The 22,997-nt window shown below is 36.3% G+C and overlaps 1 protein-coding gene across 23 annotated transcripts in view; it reads left to right on the top strand.

Annotated features, from left to right (window-relative positions):
* The window catches only part of LOC103477041 (neurexin-1a), a 265,070-nt gene that overhangs the window by 207,014 nt on the left and 35,059 nt on the right, over positions 1–22,997 (top strand). For 19 of the 23 annotated variants that reach the window (XM_008429897.2, XM_008429894.2, XM_008429900.2 and 16 more), the window contains 3 exons: positions 9,446–9,617; positions 17,750–17,839; positions 19,195–19,514. In XM_008429897.2, coding sequence (XP_008428119.1) covers positions 9,446–9,617; positions 17,750–17,839; positions 19,195–19,514 — 582 coding nt within the window. The remainder of the gene's footprint in view (positions 1–9,445; positions 9,618–17,749; positions 17,840–19,194; positions 19,515–22,997) is intronic. The other 4 variants (XM_008429906.2, XM_008429905.2, XM_008429907.2 and 1 more) reach the window with 1 other exon arrangement.

Raw genomic sequence — 22,997 nt, forward strand, 5'->3', positions numbered from 1 at the left:
CTAGCACCTGTTGGCAGACCATAATTATTACAGTCTTTCAATTGGAGTCCAACAAATGTAATTGCAAATTGTTTTTTAAATATATGGTTGAAAGAAATTTATTTTAGAAGGTTGCTTTGTCTCATTTGAATTTATCCATCTGAATAGCTAATATTCATTTTTCAGGTGTGCTTGAAATGCAAAAATACAGAAAACTAACTTCAGCCCCATACATCTCTCTCTCTCTCCCATTACCATAGCAACAGGCCTTATAACCTGGAACATTCACAAAAAAATGGTCTGATTTAATTTTAACTGGTAAGGCGGTCATTGTAAACAAAACAGAATCTAAAGATTGGATTGTTACATACATTTATTACAATTTAATCTCCCACTATCTTTTCTGTTAATTTATGTTCTTATAACTTTGGTCTTAGCCAGCAACACATCTATTTCTGAACCACTTCTCTACAAGCGGTAAGGCCCTGAATTAATTTGTGCTGCAAACGCAACGGGCAGGAGTTTCCAGGTTCTGTTGCCAAATGTGAGATAGCTTCAATGTTACATCTAATGGGGCTGTTGAAGTTAGCTGGAAGGCGTCCATTGCTCTAAATCCAACAAAGTTATACTCTTATTTATAAGTGCCAGTAGCAGAGAGGAGCATTACAACATAGATGCTTTTGATTTTTTTGTGATTTTGTTTTTCACAGTTCGTAGTTTCATCATCATGCTGTTGTTGTAAGCTAGCAAATATCAAACGGAAGTTAGGTTTTTCTTCTACAAATTAATTTAAAGTTTTATGTGTCAAGCTAGTTCAATTTGCATCCAAACTTTCTATAACTGCAGGATTTTTGCTCCGATTGCTTATGATAAAAGTTAGATTGGCCTACATTTTTAAGAATTTGTTTTAGGGCAAGCATTTTGTATTCTATCAACTTACTCCATATTTGGTTCAAATCAACATTTTTCCTCTGTCCATTATAAACTGATACTGATTTCAGTTACTAAAATCATTAATTACCATTTGAAAGATAATGCTGCAATATTTAATTAGACATTTGTTATGTCAGGGGTCGGGCTTACTAAAATGGATTAACAAAAGCCAAAACATTGTGTCAAGCATTTATTCCAAGAAATGTTTTGACAGTGTCTAAAATCTTTGAACAAAAACTACAAATAACCATTGGTTTATTATAGCATTGTCTGTGTGCTTTATTCATTGTAGTTAGGGGTGCGTCAAATTTCTGTTTTTTCACTCCTTAGTTCTTTTACAAAAATTGTAGCTACTGCAAAGTATATCACTTCCTCCCCTTCTCTATCTATTTGGATACACAAACCACGTACGTCCTGTAGCTCTAGCTCAACACTTTTCATTCAGTAGTGAAGCTATAATTTACTCTAGTTTCCCAGTGCAACATTTCAAATAGATTCACAAACAAAAATCTGTAAAAATGTAGATTAAGGGCAGCTTGCATTGGATATGTCTGCCTTTCCGAATAACTAAAAAGAGTATTACCATTGACCTGAAGCAGTGTGAGCCCTGCAGCTGTCTTCCTGATAAAAGCAGGAGCATTCAGAAAGTGACAAGCCTAATGTTATTTTCTCTTCAACCATTACATGGATTGTAGGTAATTACTATCGTGGCTAAAGTGAAAAAGACTATATCTTATTTTAAGAAATAGTTGATGCCTTTTTTAATAGTATTTATTTGCCTGTTTATGAAGTGTGTTCACTGATGACTAGAAAACACATCATATGGTAATTATGGAAACTGAATATATTTGTAAATATATTGGTGTGTTGCATGCTTTGGTAGGGGAAGAGGTGGAAGTAAAAGACGAGACCCTTCTCTCCTTTCACCCCAATAACTGAGATTTCAAAACACAGCAAACAAAAAACACAGCACAGAAACAATTTCTGAGAGGGCAAAGCAAAATATTTGCCCCTATAAAATTTTATGACAAAGATAATAATTTTCAGTGTCTGTTTGAGTCATAATGTGAAATGAAGGGTTACTCACAGCATATGTTCCTTCCCTCTAAGCATATGTTGCCACTTCTGCTCAATCCACTACGTATTTTCCTTATTTCTTACACAAGTGATTATGCTATCTCCTATCGCCCTGAGAAAGGCACTTGATAGTACGTGATCTTATTTGGCCAGAAAGGCATGCAGTATGAATCGTACAGATGAGGTGAGCTGGACTGTGACTATGCTCAGGGGGATGCAGGAAGTCCTCTCGGTGAGGACAAAGATGAAGGTCAACTCACCCCGACTGTGAGCCAGCTGTCACAAGTGGACAGACAGGAGAATCACCTGAAACCTGAATTGATTTCTTTGAGGGGGAGAGAACGAAATTTCAGATATCTGTTGACCTCACTTGATGGAATATGTCACAGGCTGGATAGAGCCGCAGAAAGAGTTTAGACAGGCAGCAAATGCCACTGCAGGAAAAGACGATCAGCGCCTTCTGAAAAGTGCCATCGATCAGCTACTTTTTAACCAACACTTCTGTCACTTCCAGCTCAATATAGGCTTATTAACTCTACTTCTAATGAGTACAAGTTTTTTTTTTTTTTTCATATTACAGTAAATTCCCTACTTAACACTTCAGTTTTATCAAAGTTCATGCTCAATACCAGAAGCAAACGGGTTCCACAATCTTTTTTTAAATTTTTTTAAAGGGTGATTTCAAGATTATTCAGTGAGAGCAAAAAGAAGGTAGCCCACTTTTTCAATTTAAGATTATTTTAATCCAACCTCAATGAAATAAAACAATATCCCACAAATGGCATCGTTATCAAACAATGAGCTTTAGACTTAAAAGAGACCAAATTTAAAATACTTTGCCCAGATTGATTTGATAACTGCCTTCAGATCATCTGCCTTGTTGGTCTGATCTCTCTCCTCTTCCTCTTGACCACAGCCCAGAGATTTTCTACGAGATTAAAGGTCAGGGGAGTTTGCTGGTGAATCAAGAACAGGAACACCAGAGACATTGAAGCAGCTTTTAGTACCTTTGGTAGTGTGAGTAGGTGCCAAGTCCTGCTGGAATATAAAATCAGCATCTCCATATAACTTGTCAGCAGATTAAATCTTGAATTGCTCTAGAATATCCTGGTAGATTGTGAACTTCTGAAAAGTTCACTAAAAAAAATCTGTAAAAATGTGAGCCAACACCTGCAGATGGCATAGTATAGAAAACCATCACTGACTTTGGAAATTTCACCCTGGACTTCAAGCAATGTGGATTCTGTGCATTTCCACTCTCAGCTTCTTCAGCAATAACATTTTGTGGTTTCCCGTCCTTGTGAAGGGTGTCGATGTTTTCGGACATTTGTCAAGTCAGCAGTGTTACCCATGATTGTGTAGCCTACTGACCCAGAGTGAGAGGCTGTTTAAAAGCTCAGGAAACCTTTGGAGGTGAATTCCTTTTTCACAGTGTTCTCATTTTCTCAGACTGAATTTTGGGCATTCATTTTCTGTGAGTCGTAATTGTCAAAATTACAAGAAGTGAAGGCGTGGAATCAGTCAATGTGTGGTGATTCTAGATAATATATGAATTCATATTCATGGCAGTAATATCAACAAATATCTTTCACATTCTTTCATATTCAAATTTATGAGATCTACTAAGATGTTCATGTCATGTCCCTTATAATGATGAAGTAGCATTATATCTCTTGTTAATCTGGCCAATCTTTCCAACTGCTGTTGCCTAATAATTAAAACATTTTGTCTTTGATGAGCCTTACTCTTATAAAACCACTTGATATAGTTCCTTGGCTTTAGAATAAGCTAAGGAACTAAGCTATAAGGTATTACATTGTGATGAATCAGAAGAAGTTAAGATGCATCAATATAATGATGAAGATATATAATAAATTATCTCTTTAAAATTTATAGAGATACACAAAATGATAATTAATGAAAGGTTGAATGATTCTTGTAATAACTGGAATTATGCAGACCTTCTCATAATAAATAGGTAAACAAATAAGTAGATAATGGGAGGATGCAGCCAAGCATTAACTGTATTATTTTATCACTTGAATTATGCTCATTAGAGTAACAATAAATTGATAATTAAGTCTTAGTGTAAATTGTAAAAGTTATTTAGCACCTTGTTTTTACAAGTATAATTTGTTGGGGGGGGGTTTGTTGCAGGCATATTGAGAGTTTGATTAGATTAACAGCACAAAATAAAATGAGAAATGCTTAAGAAAAAGATGCAGCCAAGCATTTTATATACAACTATTTTATCACTTTAATCATTTGAGTAACAAGTGATTATAATTACATCAGAGTGTAAATTGAGTAAGTTTTTTAGCACCTTGTTTAATAAAGAAATTATTCTTTAGCAAAGTTAGGCTGGTTACCGTCCTCTCCTGCATTTGAGAATGATAAGGCCTCGGTGTTTCGGCTGATTGACATGTACATTTTAACTTTAAAGTTGAATTATCACCTTTTTGTAAATCATAAAAGATTTTCTCACATTTGTTTAGCAAATTTAAACAAATGTTATAAATAATAGAATACCATCAAGCAGTGGTGGGCTTGCAAAATTAGATTTATTCTTAATAGTTCCTTCACCAATTATACTTGTTATTGTCGTTGAAATAAATCTGTATATATAATGATCACCATGAGGGCCACATGCTGTTCAGGCAGAAAATAAAAAAAATTAATATCTTTTACTTCTCATCATTATTTGGTTTTTTATGTAATTTCATTAGCCAAGCTTTGCTTTAAAATGAAGCCAAAGACTGTCAGAAGTAATTAAAAGATAAGATGCAGGAGCACAGTGTTCCAGTGTTAGCTGCATTAAGACATTTAGCTTCACCAGAGTATAACATCCCCTCAACATGCACACATCCTGTGGAGACAAACACATTTCATATTGAGGGGATGACAGAGGTGGTCTCTCACCTGCCAGCAGACCCCCCCCTTCACAGACATCCTCGCTGGAGAGAGACGTGTTTTTGTCCTGTGGCGTCAGACTGATGGGATACAGAATGTGACAGGAGCACAGTGGTTGTCAATGCGAATTGCTCATGAACAAGCAAAACATTAGGATGGACTAAGCTGAGGTGTTCATTTTTGCAGAAAACGGAGAGGGGGCTCAACATATTCTGTAAGACATCTCCTGAATTCTTGTTTTTTTAAACATTTTTGCAGGGACAATAAGCCCAGCCCCAACAAATCTTTTGAACACCAGCGCATCCTGCTGACTTGCTGCGGTCGGTTTGTTTGAGCTTCAGGCATATCGTAAACAGCACACCATATAATTTTAACCAAAACACCAGTATGAGAAGCTGATTTATTTAATCTGTAATGTGTTATTCATGGACATCCTGTGAGAAATACGAAGGTAGCAGTAGTTTTTTTTTCCATCCATCCATCCATCCATCCATCCATCCATCCATCCATCCATCCATCCATCCATTTTCTTTCAGTTAGTTTTTTTTTTATTTTTTTATAAACTACTTTGACTGTTTAACACATCTGTTCAAACATAGTTTACAGACATGATTGGAAACAAAAAAACGATGCCACTCAACAAACCTAATGACTCCAGAGAGAAAAAAAAAACCCACTTGGTCTGCTGAGGATGTTGTGTAATTTTATAGCTGGTATAACAAGTTTCTGTGTTGGTATAATGAGTGCAGATGGGGAGTTTTAACGACAAACTGACTCTGAGTACTGCTGCAGCTACTCCACCCTCCAGCTGCAAGGATGGGAAGCATAAAAAAAGAGCAGATTAGAGGAGAATAGTGGATCAACTTCATCAGTTAATTAAACTCCATTGCAGCTTGATGAGCAATTAATCAAAGCAGCGTGCCGAGTGTCAGGCAGGGCTGAGCTGTTCGGGTGCGGTGTGTGTGCTCTGTGTAGTATGTTCCTGGGAGGGCGGCCCTGTGGGGACCAGCACTTACCAAGTGAGCAGCCCTAAAATTGAGCAGGGTGTAATGGCTGGGCTCATGTTAGCATCTATCAATCACTCCCTGACATAAGCCAACACCCCATTTGTGCTCCAGGATTAGGCTCGTCTTAGTTCTAAAATTAACAGTGAACTAGTTGTCTAAGTCGATCTCTTTTCAGTATGCGTCGAAATGTATCAGATTTATATTATGAAATAGAATATTTATAAAATATTCTTACACAGATTACAACTCAGATAAAAGAAGCAACAACAAATGGAGTTTCGTTGACTCCATTTGTTGCATCCCAAGAATTTGAGTATTTGTTTTCAGCCTTTTTTACTTGGATATGACTAAATTAAATTCAGTGCTTACAGTTGGACTTTTAAAATAGTATTTTAATTTCTTCAATCTGATCGCCACATGTCATTCTACTGTCTTTCATCTACCTCCTCATCTCTTTCTGCACCACCGCCGAGGCGCTCTTTATGCTTTGAAAATTCAAGTTGGCAGTTTGTGACTAAATGCAGTAAATTTATTAACAAGACCGCAGGGAACATTAAAAGTCAATTGAAGGAGGCTATTAAAAGCAGGATTTTAATTGGGTTAGTGCCTTGGCTGAAACTTTTTTTTTTTACCCTGTCTCTTTTTCTAAGAGCGATAGTCATAAAAAAAAGTTCAGAATTAATGCGTTCAGTATGCGCTAGTCCTTGAAAGAAAGTCCCATTTTAAAATCGCAAGGCTTGTTTCATGTTTTTTTATGCCATTATCCAAGACTTTAAAATTCAGGAAACTGTGGAAAATCAGTCTAACTGTAAAGTCTGATTATACCATATGCTCTATTCCTGTGCTTCCTCCTAGTGAGAAGCTCATTTATCAATGTTGTATGGTGGAACAGTACATCTCTTTGAATGGCATAGTTTAACAAGATTTTACACACAACACATGTGTCTGCAGATTAGCACTTGGTCAGATCTGATAAACTAACTATAGCTGTTGTATCTATTTGCTTCTCCGTTTTAGCAGGTCGATGTTAGGGCCTGCAAGCAGTGAGTAAATTATGTTAGCACTGTAGCTTTACTGGATCAGATTATATAATCTGTTGAAATTACATTACACACCATAGTATTGTCCTAGTTTTGGTAACATGGTGTGACACATTACAAATGGCTTTAATTGCGCTGTGGCTGCTGGCAGTTCTGACATACTCGACTCTTCGGTGCACTTCGAGGGGCCGGGGTCTCGGAGCGTGCATACTCATGTTTGTTTAGTGGCGGACTCAGAAAGGGAGTCGGCCTGTGCACATGGGAGAGTTGGAAAAGAGAGATGGCGAGGCGGCAGCATATTGGTTGTGCTGACTGGATAATGACATGCAAAGTGCTGCGCCGCTATACTGGGCTGAGCCTCCGACCAGATGCTGCTTTCACTGCAGCTCATAAGCAGAGAGAGCGGTCGGCTGCACCGACATATGCACTCGTCTTCGATGGATTAAACAGGAGGATTGAGGGACTTCGATCATGTACTGTAAAAGGAGCTTATTAAAGCTAATACTCATTATGTGAAGGAGACTGTGGATAAGATGAGTTCTGAACCTCAGAGGTATTTTTGTGTTATTTCTTCATAGTTGGAGTTCATGCAGCTTCTGTATTAAAAGTGCCTGAAAGGGCCTGAAAAAACTTTACAGATTGAATTGTGCCTTATGAAGACAGAGTTAAGAGGATTATTCATGTTTGTAGCGAATAAAGAGTGCCAGATGGCAACTGTACACAAAGGGGCTTAGCAGGTAAAGTTAATATTAGCTGAATAATTTACTTAATTTTGTTATTTAATTATATATATAAATAGACAGTATAATACATAAGGTAATGAATCTCATTGTGTAAAATCTGGGACGCCCCATTAAATATTCAGTTCATTGTTAATAAATGTTCTCATAACAATGTCTAATCTTCTTATCTCTGAAATACAAAGTGATTTAATTGCACCAGATAAAAAAAAAACAACTTGTTTTACATATGAAACAAAAGATATCAACACACATCTTTTTTGGTGAGGAATCAGTCAGGACACCTTTCCACCAATAGTTTTTCTTACATTCTTAGCCTCAAATTACTTCAGTGAGATGCTTTTCCAGCCTCTGGCATCGGTCTGTGGAATATTTGCTCCCCTTCTCACAGACGTACGCAGTTGGGCATAAATTTAATTTACGACGAATTTCACAGCATCTCTGCAACATCCAAACCTGGGATTTGAGTCTTCCTATGACTTTCCGGTGTTTAATTTGCAGCCAATTATTGATAGATTTACTGACTTGTGTCCTTGTCATGTTGCAGGATTCTATTCTTAAGTTTTTCTCTCTAAATTGTCCTAGTTGTAAGAATGTGGGCATGGTCTGTGGCAATCTCTCTCCCGATGACCGCTGGAGCCCCTCTGTTGCCCTACAAGAACAAGCAGGCGTAGAAAACAAATAGATGGATCTCACGTGTTTGTCAAATGCTGTCTGATATACGGTAGATGGTGAATTCCTTGCTGGTGAGCTTGTTTTTTAGTTTTTTTCAGCCTTCTGTTTATCAGGGGATCACTTTCAATTTCCGATTGCTTTAGAAGGCCAAGCCTGGGCATGTTGGTAGTTGTTTTGAATTCCCTCCATTTCAGTACTTTGCAATGAATGATTTTGAATTTTTTTGAGATCAAACCCCTTCCCAGTCTCATAAGCCACAGACTTCTTTCTGAATGCCTCAGACACCGCTTTAAAATTTCCACAGTATTCAGTCTTACATCAACAATCAAGACATGAAAATATGAAACCTAGTGTTAAAACCTGCATCTTCGAAGCTATGAACAATGATGTACTAGTAATGTTCACCTGATGTGGTACAACTATTTGTAATTTTAGTTATTTTAGGTGGGAGTAAATATGGTACTGGTATATAACACTCCTTCAAAGAAATGCATTTTTTTGTACCTTTAAAAGAAAACTCACACACACACACTTGGATAACATCATACAATGCATATGCAATGGAAAAACAAATTGTAATAAATGCTATTCACACAGAGAACAAGGTGCTATATATGACACTTCAAGTGGAGACTTTTTGAAACAATGGGATCACAGTTAGCAGTAAACAAAATACACAAAACAGTAAAAAAAACTTTCCACAAACCCATCTGAATTATAAAATGCTCTAAAAGCTCTAAAAGCAGTGCAGTTCTTGTCAGACAGGAAATAAATGAATCACTCATAGATGCAATGTGTCTTGGCATAAAAGCATTATGTTGTCTCCAACATCAGTTCACTTTCAACCTTTCACAATGTAACTATATTTCCATCTCCTGAGACAAAAAAATTTAACAATTATATGTTATGGAAAGCTCAACATCCCCAACTGTTTCTGTATGTAACAATTTACAACGTAATGTTTCACAAATTACAAGCCGTTTTTTACAAAAATACGCTTTGATATAGTTCGTAACATCTTTGTGCACAGTGACACATACATCATTGCTAAAACGTCTTTTTGTCTGTGCTCTTCTCCTTTCAGGAAAAAGGAAACATTGCTGTAGTATTTAATGTGGGAACAGATGACATAAACATCGAGGAGACATCAAAGTTTGTAAATGATGGAAAGTACCATATAGTGAAGTTTACAAGGAGTGGGGGTAATGCCACTCTGCAGGTGGATGACCTGCCAGTCATTGAGCGCTACCCCACAGGTGAGTCCCACCGCTTTGCCTACAATTGCATCTGCTGCAGCCTATAGGAGGCAAAATGACCTAGATGTTATCAAGCCAGCTATTAAAGGCTTATCTGTTAGGATGTCTTTATGTTAACCTGGCATGGGCTTTAATTGCTATTTATGTTTCTGTTTTCAGCAGCTGTTAGGAATCCCACCAGTGTTGCTGAGTTTTATTACTAGATAATGGTCAAGATAAGGCTGTTAAGTAACCTTTACAAAATGAGTCAAAGCTGAAGTTGCACTTTCCTATTTAAAAGCCTTAAGTAATAAATGGTCTCAGGACAGTCAACCACACTGTCTGTATGTCTGTGTTATGCTCTTTCAATCCACCTACAGTCTACTCTCTAAGGGGCTTAGATCAATAGACCATTCCCTGACAAATTACCACTTTTATTGTAACCGTGTGCCGTTTAATATATTTATTTCTTCATCAATATTGTTGATTGATTTATTAATTGATGAATGGCATTGTGTTGGACAAGCCTATAATACCAGTCAAAGTAAATGTAGTGCTTATGGAGAATTAAACACCATGTTGATGATTGGCTACCTTTAACAGCTAGTTTAAGCATAGAAACGCACTTTAACATTCATCATTTTGACAGCATAAACCACAATTACCCACGCAAAAACCAAGCTGTGTTAATTTTCTTAGTCATTAGTGCTGCTAATAATTTCATTTGTGTAGCACTTTTTATAAACACACTTTACATGACAGCAGAAGATGAATGCAGTAATTGCAGCCCTGTGTAATGGCTGGGAAGTAACTGGAAAAAGAAAAGTAGGCTTAAAGTAGTAGAAATGTTGTTCCCAACCGTCAACAACTCAACCTTTTAGAAATGTGCCATGTTTTTCAGGAAAGGCAACTTTGTGCCACTATTTTTAAGGTGAAAAATATGCAGCAGTCTACTGGTGAACCAGTAAAACTCAGCCACACTGGTGTGTTTCTGTAAAGTCTTAAAATGTCAGTTATTCAAATTTCGATGCTACTGTTTGTGTTGTTGAAACTCTTAACTTCTTTACCTGCTGTAAGGCTTTGACAAAAGCTACAGAGAGCCGAAGACATGCCAAAGTGATAGATGCAAATCCAAATCTGAGTTTCGCTGTAGGTACAAGCTATTGTTCCAGAAAAGCAAAAGTTGCACAATCACATTTGTTAAGCTGTGAGAAACCGCAACATGTGTACGCCACAAAACACAGACAAAAGAACCTGTCTCTTTCTTGTCTACATAACCTTTAGTGACCTTTCTGCGGAGAATTGTGCATTCATCTAAATGATAGATGGTCGTATGACTGCAACCCAAACCTCACAGTTTGCCTGAGGTGGAAAAGCAAAACGGAAAGCTTTTGACGTGGTCGTGACAGGATGTGAAGCAGATTTAAACGCGGCCGTGCTCCCATCTCTGCATTTAAACATGCGTGCTGTAAGGGGACTCCTGTGGTTAGCGCTGTTGCCTCACAGCTAGAAGGTTGCCAGTTTAAATCTTGACTGGGATCATTTTGAGAGGAGATTGCACATTCTCCCTATGCATAGATTCCCTCTGGGTAAACCACCTTCCTCACGCAGGTCCAAAAACAAGCATGTTAGGTTAATAATGACTCTCAACTGGAAGTGAGTGCCAGTGCATGCATGCATCTAAACACTAAAACGTGCTGGTGACCTGTCAAGGGTGCAATTGCATTATTTTAAAACCGTAACAGATACAGATAGAGTACAGAAAACGGATTACGTCGTTATTAAAGTCAAAATAATTTAAGTTTAATTTAGCTTACCATAGTTTATTTAATTGTTTAAAACAGTAGTAAAAGTTTGTTGAAAAGATAACAAATCTGTGGAGCAGTGAAATGCTGACAGACAGATAGAACTCCTGATTTCAGCTCATTTAATCAAGTAAACGTTATCAAACTCTGAATTTTTAAACAGACTATTTTTGATGATGCCCCATAAGACAGCCTGTTGCAAAGTGAAAGGGTTGACTCTGCTTCTGCTGGATTTGAATTGGACTGTTGAGTTGAGGGCAGAACAAGGCAATGGATTTTTTTTGTTTTGCAAAAGTCAAATTATTTCTTATGATAATATCTCTCATCCATGCAAAAGGTTTTTGTATGTTTTGTCTGTGCTTTGAACCACATCACTGGAACTATTCTATCCCACTCAGTGAATTATTTTAGTCAATTGAAAAGATAAACGTTTCAAAACAACTGAGCTACAATTGTTTTCGAGATATGTTTCAAACTCTTAGCTGAGCACTGCTTTATGCATGCTAAGAATCTTATTCTTTTAAATTTTGATACCATTAATCTTCACCTGGTTGCCACCCACCAAGATAGGGTAAATATTATGACATCGTTGATTGATATTTGAAAGAGTCTGTCTACATAAAATTTAGAAACATATTTGTAATATTCATGGTAGAATTTAATATTTACTAGCATAGTGTTGTAGTCCATCATTATATATATGTTATAAGCAAACTATAATTGAAGTCTACTATTAGCCTTCCCACACTTGAGGATTTCTTCATTTTTCTATAAATTGCATCCGATATGGCACCAGTCTAATACAGATAAAGTAACTATTACTAATAACCTCACAGAACATCACTTCTGTCTCCCAGCTGTCCATTTCAGCTGTAATTCTACTGATTTAAAGGTAAAAGTAGGTAAATGTTGACAAAAAAAAAAAAAGACAACGACCATCCAACTTGCTTTCAAACCTGTCACAGCTTGTCTACCCAATATTTGACTAATTGAAATTCTCTTCAAAGTATTCTGAAGGGTGGATACTATGTGCATAAATCCTCTCATGGCAAGTGATGGACAAAATGATCAACCTCACCCCCACCAATCACACTTCAGTGACAATGCCTAGTCCGGCTACCTTATTAGGCCTGTAGCAAACTAATTACATCTAATCACAATTACAGCGTGGTCCTCCCCCCTTCCCCAGCACACAAAGTCATTATTCTCTCAGCTCGCTTGTTGTTTGATTAGCATCCATGCATTCCTCTAACATACTCATAATAGCAACCCTCCGTCCTTCTTAGGCCACTCACGGATCAACAGTGATTATAATAAAAGTGGACAAGAAAGATAAAAACGATGGCTGGAAAGTGAGAAGGAGAGAGGAGGAGTTTGAACTTGGGGCTGATGTGATATCACTCTAAAAGCAAGGAAATAATTGCTTCAACAGACCCACAACTACTGCCCTCATAACCTCATTAAAAAGTCTCATACTGGATGCTTAAAAGCCTTTAAAAGTCTTTAGGACAATTATGAGAATCTGAAATGCTAGCTGTGCATTCAGACACATAAGTAGTCTCATGTTTGTTGTAGCTTAGGTCGATCTTTCTTTTTTTTCTGTACATAATAGGGTTGTGCAGCAAAGAAAAAAAAAATCAGTTGCTTCTCCTGAGCCTTGGCCGTGGAAGTAATACCATCACAATTGTGCTGCCAAACCCAGAGGGTACAATGCAGTATCCTATCGAAGCATCCAATGAACACGCACTGCACACAAAGATAATGGAGAAGTCCCTGGCCTTATTCTTTTACTGTTATCAGAGCTCGGTGCACTTACAGTGCTCTCTGTCTCTTCCTCTCCTTAGCTCGCACTTCCTTCTTCTTTTTTCTGCCCTTTTTACCTTTGTCTGGCCGCCCCCCATGTCGATCCCACCCACTGTTTTTCAACAGTGTGGTCTGGTGTCTGCTCCGACATAAGGGGTGTGAGATTTATTCATCAAAACTCCTGCCTATCTCTGCTCATTTTCTTCCTTGGTCTAAAAAGTCAGCCTTTCTCTTTTGTCATAGAAGTCATCACACAGCATGCTTAAGAAGTATTCAGCGGCTATCGCAGTCAGACAATGGAAGGGTGCAAAATAGGGGGATGACTTTCCTTTTTTTCTTTTCTTTTTTTAACTGTGTCCTCCTAAAATCTTTACTATGGCTTAGCTTTGCCACCCTTATGAAAATTTGCTGGGTGGGCCACAATGAGAGCAAATCTTTCATAATCCTAATAGTTGGTTTTAAATATCTGTTTAGCTTAGAATTATCAGGTCCAGGTGTGAGCACACTGCCTTAGCATTTTAACTAAGAGTGGAAAAAAATTAATTCCAGGTTTTAAAATAAACCCTTAATATTAGCTTTTAATTTAGCACCAACAAGAGGCTCCAGATTAGCCAGCATCCACCCATCAGATCTTATGTTACTCCAGGACAGAAAAAAACCCCAACAATTTAGAGATTTATGTAGGTTTTTCCTATTTAATTGCCCCCATAACATCATCTCATCATCTCATAAACAATCCGAACATTGAAATATTTGCCCGTTATACGTGGTGAGAATCTGATGGCTTGTTATGAGATAAAGTTGCTGTCTTATCTGACCACTCCATTAACAAAAAAACAAAACAAAAAAGAAACAAGTGGGTAAGGGCATGGTGGCTCGGGTGGGACAGCTCAGCTGAATCTCTGCTGCCTGGCAGTGGAGATAAGACAGGCTGTCCCACACGAAACCAAATCACCGCTTAACAGCAGTCACAGGCTCTGCTCGCAGGCACGATGAATGGGCTGCAACAAAGCCCGGGGGATAGCATTGTTTAACACCCCATGGTTCTGCAGTGAGGATCAATACATGATCAGACCTTGATTATATCCACACTTAATTAACCTCAGCATAGAGATAGACTGAGCTTGCCATTGGATGCAGAGCCAGAAAGATAAGCTCTTTAAAATTAGTGCATATTTTTGCTCAGATGTGAAGGATTCTGGCACAATAGCAAGCTTTGTCTGGGCGCGAATATGTGTGTAACTGTATGGAGCATTTGCCTATAAGCACCTGGCAGCCCCCAAAGGATTTTCCATTAGTGTCTTGCATTCCTAATTAAAAAAAGGAAACTTGTAATCTTTGCTTCATAATTTTATTTGCACTTTGTAGCTGCATCGAGAACCTGTTTTTTTATTATTATTTTAACTACTTTAACAAATTAAACCACCATTTCTATTCCCAAATTCACACTGACTATTGATGAAAAGTATCAGGGAAAATGTCTTGAAATTCAACGTGTCTCCTCCCGGCTCTAAATTTATATGTCCTCACTGTCCTTTCATCAGCTGTAGGCTAGCATTTCTCCAAAGCACCAATCTGCTCCTGACCTCTCCTCAGATGAGGTGATGCAGTGGCAGGAAATGGAGAGGTGACATAACTAACACTCCATGACTGGCAAATGGAGGTGACAGGAATTAACAAATCCCATGAATGTTCCATTCTAACAGCAATCAAGGATTATTCATCATTTTGTCTCATTGAAAATACCGAGAGGCACAGCTGTGTTTGGCTGCGTAAACATTTGCCCCCAACAAATGCACTATTTACCCATGTTGGATCGTGCAAGCTATAATCTGTGCCGAAAACTCTTGGGGAAAGCATTTACCACACTTTAGTCAGTGAAGGAAATTTAATAGGAGCTCTTTCAAACTGTGTGCTGTTGAATTTAAAGAGAATTCTTTATATAATGTAAAATGACTTAATGGGAACGTGCTGTAAATGAATGAAGTCTGTGTTACTTCAAGAATATAGAAAGGCTTGCATTTTATTAAATATGCGTCAAATGAAATGTTCCCTCTTGATTGTGTTTAGATTGAAAATCACAACCATTATTATTCTTTAAACTTCATTTATGTGATATTAAATCCCCCTGGGACAAAACATGTGCAGGATGTGTTTCATCACGGATTGCATTAATGCTTGCATTCATACTGTTAAAACATCAAATCAACATCTGATAGATGATTTCATACTGCCTTGGAAATATTTTTAAAAGCTACTTTAATGTTCAGTCGGTCCTTTGGGCTTCTTTCCTTTGCAGAAGCTATTTTGTTTATACAAGCAATTCCTTAATAAGGCTCTGAGTCAATTTGCTACCTTGTCAATTTGGACTTTATTTCTCTTAGTAAAGTATTTTGAGGAATGATACAGATTGACATAACAGAAATACCTAAATTCTACTTTTATTTCAGGCCACTTGTATATGATTTCCAATAAAGGTAGTTCTGATCCATTTTTGGGTCCAGTTGACTGCGAGATTCTTCACTGTAATAAAACTAAATGATTATGTTTCAGTAAACCTGTGTGTATTATTAAGAAGTGCCTTAAATCCCACAGTCTTAAGAGACACATTTATTTTGACCCCACAAGTTTTTGCTCTCGTCATGGTACTGATCCTGTGTGCACTTTAATCAGTTTTTTTATGTGTCGTTTTGGAAATTGACGATCTGGCGGCACTGCCCCTACAGTCCCAACATGACATTTTCCGTGCTCCTCCATGCTAACACTGCAGGACGCTTAAAAAAATATCCCTAAGTTTTACAAAAAGACATTTGGAAGACCAAAACTTTAAAGGTACAAAATGTCAAAGAGAGAAAATGACCAGCACCATTTCTTTATCTGTAATAATTGCTCAAATATTACAATGATTTCTGAACCAACGACTATACTTTTACCTCAGTTTAACATTTTCTTAGGCGATGACCCATTATTTCTCAGACACTGTTTATAAATAAGTAAAATAGATTAATGCATTGTTTGCGGTCTAGATCTAAAAGCAAGTGAAATGCATAATCACGGTGTTTCTCATTCAAACACCTTCTGTAATAGGAATGATGGTTAAGGAAATTTAATTATGCTGAAAGAACAGACAAAAAATGCACTAAATGAGTTTTTTCATGGCAGGCTCACTTGGCTTCATCCATGTTTATTTTTTTTTACCAACTGAAAAATGGGCATTGTTTAGCAATGTTGCTCTCACATTAGCTAATGAAGTAATAATAAAACACCCTAAATTCTTGCGTGGCTTTCAGAGTGCAGAACAAATCTTTCTGAATCGCTGCTGAGGTGAAAGTGCTCAACTAAATCTCACTCACAGACCATTGTGTTTCAACTTGGCACAGTCAACTGCATCCAAACACCATGAGCTGCACACACAAGCCTTAAATCCTTTCTCTGTGTGGCTGATCCTCAGCAGTAATTCAAGCTGATGTGATTAAAAATGTCTTTTTATGCGCCGCCTTACCTCCAAGACCTTTCATCTGATCAAACGTGCATCTGTTACAAGGTTAGCCTCCTCTGTTCATTTCTTTGCCGTTTTTTCTCCTCTCTGAGGCCATTCTCCACTGATTCATTGTTAGCTACAGGATCCTTTATCGGCCAGAACTGAATTAATATAGTTGATGGGACAAACATTGTCAATCTGCCAGAAGAATAGAGCTGACTGAATTCAATCTCAGCAGACAATACCAGGGGGAAAGCACTCAGAGACAGTGCCACTTTGCTGAACGTTTTCTGTTTTTGAGAGGTTATTGGCCTTGACAAAAGGGTGATGCAGAGTTTTCCTTCATTAAAGCCAGCATGTCCCTCCAATGTTGGAGTGCAGATGGTTTTCTGCTCTTATATAATTTACTTGGGCTATGTTTAACAAAAGATTTTCCTAGCTGACATAAGTAATCCAATTAAACTCAAAACTTTACCAGTTGTAGCTTTTGTCAAAGCCATTTTATTACAGGGTTTACTGTGTTTGAACTTACATTGACATTGTCTTCTGACCAGATGTAATCTGTTTTAATTGTAATATTGCAAACATCTTAATATTTATTGTCAATTAGGCTATTGTTAAATGGGGGGTACATTTGTTAAAGTTAATATAACTATAAAAGATTTACATAATAATAAAATTAAATGATGATTCTTTGGTGTAGCTGGCCAAAAAGTCATATAAAAAGATGCCAAAGGAAATACAAATTTTAAGGGAAGTTTTTGGTAATGGTCATGTTTAAATTTGTGCTTTTGGTTGTTTAATAACATAGCTTTATTAATTAAAATGAAACGGTTCCATGATAGTTCACTTATTTTTGATAAACTAAATCTAATTTGTTGGCTAAAATAAAATAAAAAAGAGTGCAGTTTGTTCAAATTATGTTTTAGTAAATACTGTGTTTTAAATTTATAAATAAATATCAAATTAACTTTGTGCAGTCTTTAACTCCAGCTTTAAGTATGAACGTCTAACCTTTGACCTTACAGATTGTAACCAATGAAATGTCTCTTTAAACTTTAAAGGCAACATTGATAACGAACGCCTGGCGCTTGCTAGACAGCGAATCCCATACCGACTCGGTCGAGTAGTTGACGAATGGCTACTCGACAAAGGTAAAATCACTGATTAAAACTTCAAATAAAATAAACTGATCTTAACCAAGTTGTAGCACCATTTTGTAAATAATAAACCTAAAAAAGCAAATGTTCAGTAAAACGTAAAATAATTAAATGTTTTGAACAGTTAAATTTAGTTGGTAGTGTTTTTATAATAATGTATTTACTTTACAGATGTCAGCTCTTTTAATAAGTGTTTCTTTATGGTTAAAGGGACTGTAAATATGAATTTAAATTTAAATGTATCCAAGCTCATAAAAAATGTCTATAAAGTACTGTAGTGTTTTGCTGTAAATATAACTGATAGTTCTAAAAGTTGTAGTTTAGCTATTCACAGGTGTTTAAGTGTTATTTGAAACACTTTTATTATATTTAGATTACAAGGTGTTAGTGTTGTTTGATATATTCAGATAAAATGCTAACAATGATAAATAGTATGCAATATCAATTGGCATTAGAATTTTGAGTCCCTTTAACAGCTATTGTAAACATGTATAGTCATTGAGATAAAGAAACTGTAATATAAAATAAACTGAGTGCATGCTGTGTTTTCATAGTTCAATAACTAATTCATATTGTGAGCTAAAATATTATTAGCCCAATCATTTTATTTTCTTTTGGTGTTTATTCCTCCTGTTTGTATACAGTTTATTTCATATTTTATATTTTTTGTAATCTCAACAACTTGTTAATTTAACCCCCCCCGCCCCCTGTTTTGCTTTTGCTAAAAGGGTCAGAAGTAAAAGTGCAGGGTCTTATTGTTTTTTTATTCTTTTTCTTTTTTTCTTTTTTGAGTCTAGATACATAAAAAGTTTACTCTCACTGTCAGTTCCACTCAGTTTTATTTTATTTTTTTTATGTCGAATTTTAAGAAAACATGTCAGATAACACAACAGTAGAACAACAACATATATGTATTTCTATTTTTTTATTTATATTTTCAGAAAAAAAATATACATTTTTCATTTTTAAGACAGTTCCTCCTTGGTGAATTATTTTATTAAAACATCTTACAAATATATTAATTGCATTCCAATAACATTTAAAAATATTATTATTATTATCATTATTATTATTATCATTATTATTGGTAGAATTTCCTTTTAGCAAAGCTCTAATTTTTTATTTCTTTTTCACATTCAGCTTTTACTTTACTCACCCTTTTTATTGTCATCTCATTATTATAACTACAATAAATTACCAGGGTTTGTCCAGATACCTTGTAATTTATTGGTCCCATTAGCCACTGGGCAAATAATCTGTCTTTCTGTCCTTTTATTTCCTGTTTTAGTGAAAGTGGTTGAGTCTACAGTTTAGCGTTCCTGTATGTATGTAACATTCTTTTTCTGCAGGGCGACAGCTTACAATCTTCAACAGCCAAACTACTATACAAATTGGGGGCTGGGAGCGAGATCGGAGTCGATCCTTTCAGGGCCAGCTCTCAGGTCTCTACTACAATGGCCTAAAGGTGTTCAACATGGCCGCCGAGGGCGATCCCAATATAAAGATCCAGGGCAGCGTTCGGCTGGTTGGGGAGTCTCCCTCCTCTATCACGCCTCAGTCGAGCACCACAGCCAACCGCTCGGAAACATCCACATCCATCATGGAAATCACCACCACCACCGCATCTACCAGGAGAGTTAAACAGACCACACCGCGGGAACCCCAGCAGGTAGGAATATATATTTTTCTTCATTTCTACACACATCTCATAATATAATTCATTGATGTTCATGCGTGGATAAGTAAACACTGAATGAGCAATCAGTTAAAAGTGCATCAGTTTATTTAGCGTTACATGTTCTTTCTTGAGCGAACATTTGTTTTACTTAAAAAAAAAAAACTATAATATTTAGTAATGTATTCCACAGCTGGAGTACTATCTGCAGGTGCTCTTTCAAGCATTTCTCATGGTGGCAATCAGATATGGTTGGATAAGGTGGGTGTGTCTGTGAGTGATAGTGATCACATAGGCTCTTCATCATCCTAATCAGTCCTCCAGGTGTGTGTTACTTCTTAAATGTCAAAATGTGTATCATATCCAATGACATTGTTATCAGATAATTAATGTGTTGTTTTAGCCAAGAAAAGAAGTACCATTCTATTAAATCCTTCAGGGTAAAGCATGGACCAGTCTTACCTCTTAAATGTGTGCAGTAAGGAGGCCTTTAATGAAACCAATTTTTGGTGAGCAATAAATTGTTCCAGAAATGATTGCAATAAACATTAAAAGTGTCATCACTCGTGCACTCATTCACAGGAAAAGAATAGAGGGATCTTTAAATATCATCACAGACTTCAAGAACCTTTTTATTAAGGTTAAATCAGCCAATAGTTTAAAATAACTACAAATTACTTAATTTTGGATTAATAGGACTGGGATGAGAAATATTATAAAGTCTTATAGTACAGGTAGGTTTAGTATCATTTTTAAAATGTATACATTTTTTGTATTTACAAAAAATAACTTAATAGCTCAATTTGAAATGTTGAGAAAACAATTTTGTTGCTACAAATTCTAATAAACCACTGATAAATATTTTTAGACATATTAAGACCTTTTTTAATCTGATTTTTCTTTCTTCCACTTTATTATTAAGTAACATCAGTGCTGCAGCAGAATGAATGTACACCACAGCTGGTGGAGTAACAGACGAAGGGCTATTATGATGTCGTAATTCCTAGTGAAATGTTACCAAAGCACAAACTGAATTGGCTGGGAAGGAACAGACATTAACTGAAATGGAGCTCATTCTTATTTACGTCCATCATTGTAGAGAAAATTGAGGGATGAGAGGGAAAGACAGGGAGTGTTTGGTGATTTAGAAAATGAAAACAAAAAGGAAATGTAAGTATTGAAATGATCTTGGTATAATGATAGACTTGAATACTCTAATCAATAACAATTTTCCATGCTGCAGTCATGCATTCATCCCCTTCTTACCATTCTCTGAGCTCACACTTCTAACTGAATGGTTAGTAAAAAAAAAAGAAGCCTAGCTTCTTGTACCTGTTTAAAAAGTGCACATGACAGCAAGCATTTATGGGATCTGCAGGGAAGTGTTGATATCAGTTTGACTTAAAATTTCAGAGATGGATTGAATATAATGGAATAAAAAAGAAGAAACAAGCAGGGTTAGCTGTTTGTGTATGTAAATACAGTACTACACCCTTCCATCAGAGGCATCCATATGAGATAAAAGGTCACAGTATTAAAGAGTTGCTGAACGATGTGGGTGGATGATAAATGAGGCATGGAAAACGGTAGTCATTGGGAGCCTTCAAGAACATCGGGATGTATTTAACACAACAGCCTGATGAGTTACTGCAGTAGGACACTATTTTCTTCTGACACTAAACACTCAAAGACACCAGAACTGGTGAGAAATTTAAAATAGGAAAACTTTCATTCACTGTTTTCTTGTTCCATCTACAATGTGAGAATGAGTGTAAAAACAAAGATTATAGAATTGATCAAATTATTGATTGATCAAAATAATATAAAACGCACTTTATTTTTTTCTTCTTCCCTATAAAAGAGTCAAGGAGAAAGTATAAAACCTAAAAAATTGTTCATATACTTAGTTTTTGGAAAATGTATTGCACAGATTTAATCTGCAGTATTCTCAGTCATACAAAACATTTAAAATCTGAAGAAACATTAAAGTGAGAATGCTCTTTAAGAAAAACGATCCGCATGCAATGCAACTCTTGATTACCAACATTTTGAAAAATTCTGGAAAATGTCTTTTAGTTTCGTCTTAAACTCCTAAATATTAAAATTATTAAGATGCTCTTGTTGGTTTTTAATTAATTAAATTACTCCAGCTTTTTCAGAGAAACAAACTAATACCTAGACAATGAACATATATACATTTAGATTTTACGAGGAAAATGGTGTGCTCACTAGTGCTCACTGGCTTCGCACACATTGTAAATATTCTAGCACAGTAAGATGTTTAAGTGATGCATGCTCCGCAGATTTAGGGTGTGCCGGCTTGCATTGCTCCACTTATCTCTCCAAGGGTAAAGTCACTGGATGGAATAATGATTTTGAAGGGTCCGGCTTTCTTTACACGCCCCTTCTGAAAGTTCCTTGAATGCTTGTCTGGGCTGATATTTTTGAATCCTCTGGGCTTCGGTTTATGGGTAATGTCATGTCATAGTCTTCTAAAGCCCCTGAGTGCAAAGTTATGCTTTATTAAAAAGACGATTGTCATTTTAGAGCAGAGTAGTGTAATCATTAACCACAGGGAAAAAAAAAAAAAGTTTGAGACAAAATTAGTTTTACAAGAGATTTGAATTCAGATCCCAGTTGGATTGACTTAATCTTAGAAGATGACATTAGCCAGTACAAAAAACAGTGAATGACACAGATGCCTTGCCTTGACGGTAACTCATATACTCATAGTTTCTAAATTAGTTGTCTCTGCAGTGACTCTCTTTAGATCTGCTTACTGCTGAATGCAGAGCAGGTACAGTATTGTTTTTGCTGAACTGTCACATCCTAATAGTGTATTTACATACAGCAGTGCTTAATCACATCCAATTAGACCATGCTTATGCATATATTTACTGACAATGAAACAACAACTGTGTACATAAAATCACAAAGGCGAGATATGAGTTTCTTCTTCTGGATGTGAATCTCAAACTTATTTTTTAGGCACTCATTCAAAACATGACCAAAGTTGACCAATGTGCTTTACCATGAAGCAACAAAATAAATACAATGAAGAAACGTATAAGGCATAAAAAAGGAACTCGAAACAAATTATAAGACACAGTATTTACTAAAATCTCATTTTCTAATGCAATCAAATGAAAAGGTATGAAGTTGAGCAGTGTCACTTAACTTTGAGTCTACTAATTGTTAAATGTATTCTATATTTTGGTGCAGGTATTGCTAAAACCTGATTCAGTTTTTATTTTATTCTGGATGTTGAACTTTAAGAGAAACTCCACGACAACGTGATTGTTGAAGATATCCATTAAATAAGATGAGGTCACACCATTTCACACTTTACAAGTTACCATTAACATTTTGAATTAAATTAACTTGTAGTCGAGGGAAAGATGACTCATGCAAACCCACCTACAGTTATAATGAAAGTATGAGCATCTCTTAATATAAGAGGTGGGTTTCTGTTTTTGC

Source organism: Poecilia reticulata, linkage group LG15 (genome assembly GCF_000633615.1).
Source record: "Poecilia reticulata strain Guanapo linkage group LG15, Guppy_female_1.0+MT, whole genome shotgun sequence".
NCBI classification, from domain to species: Eukaryota; Metazoa; Chordata; class Actinopteri; order Cyprinodontiformes; family Poeciliidae; genus Poecilia; species Poecilia reticulata.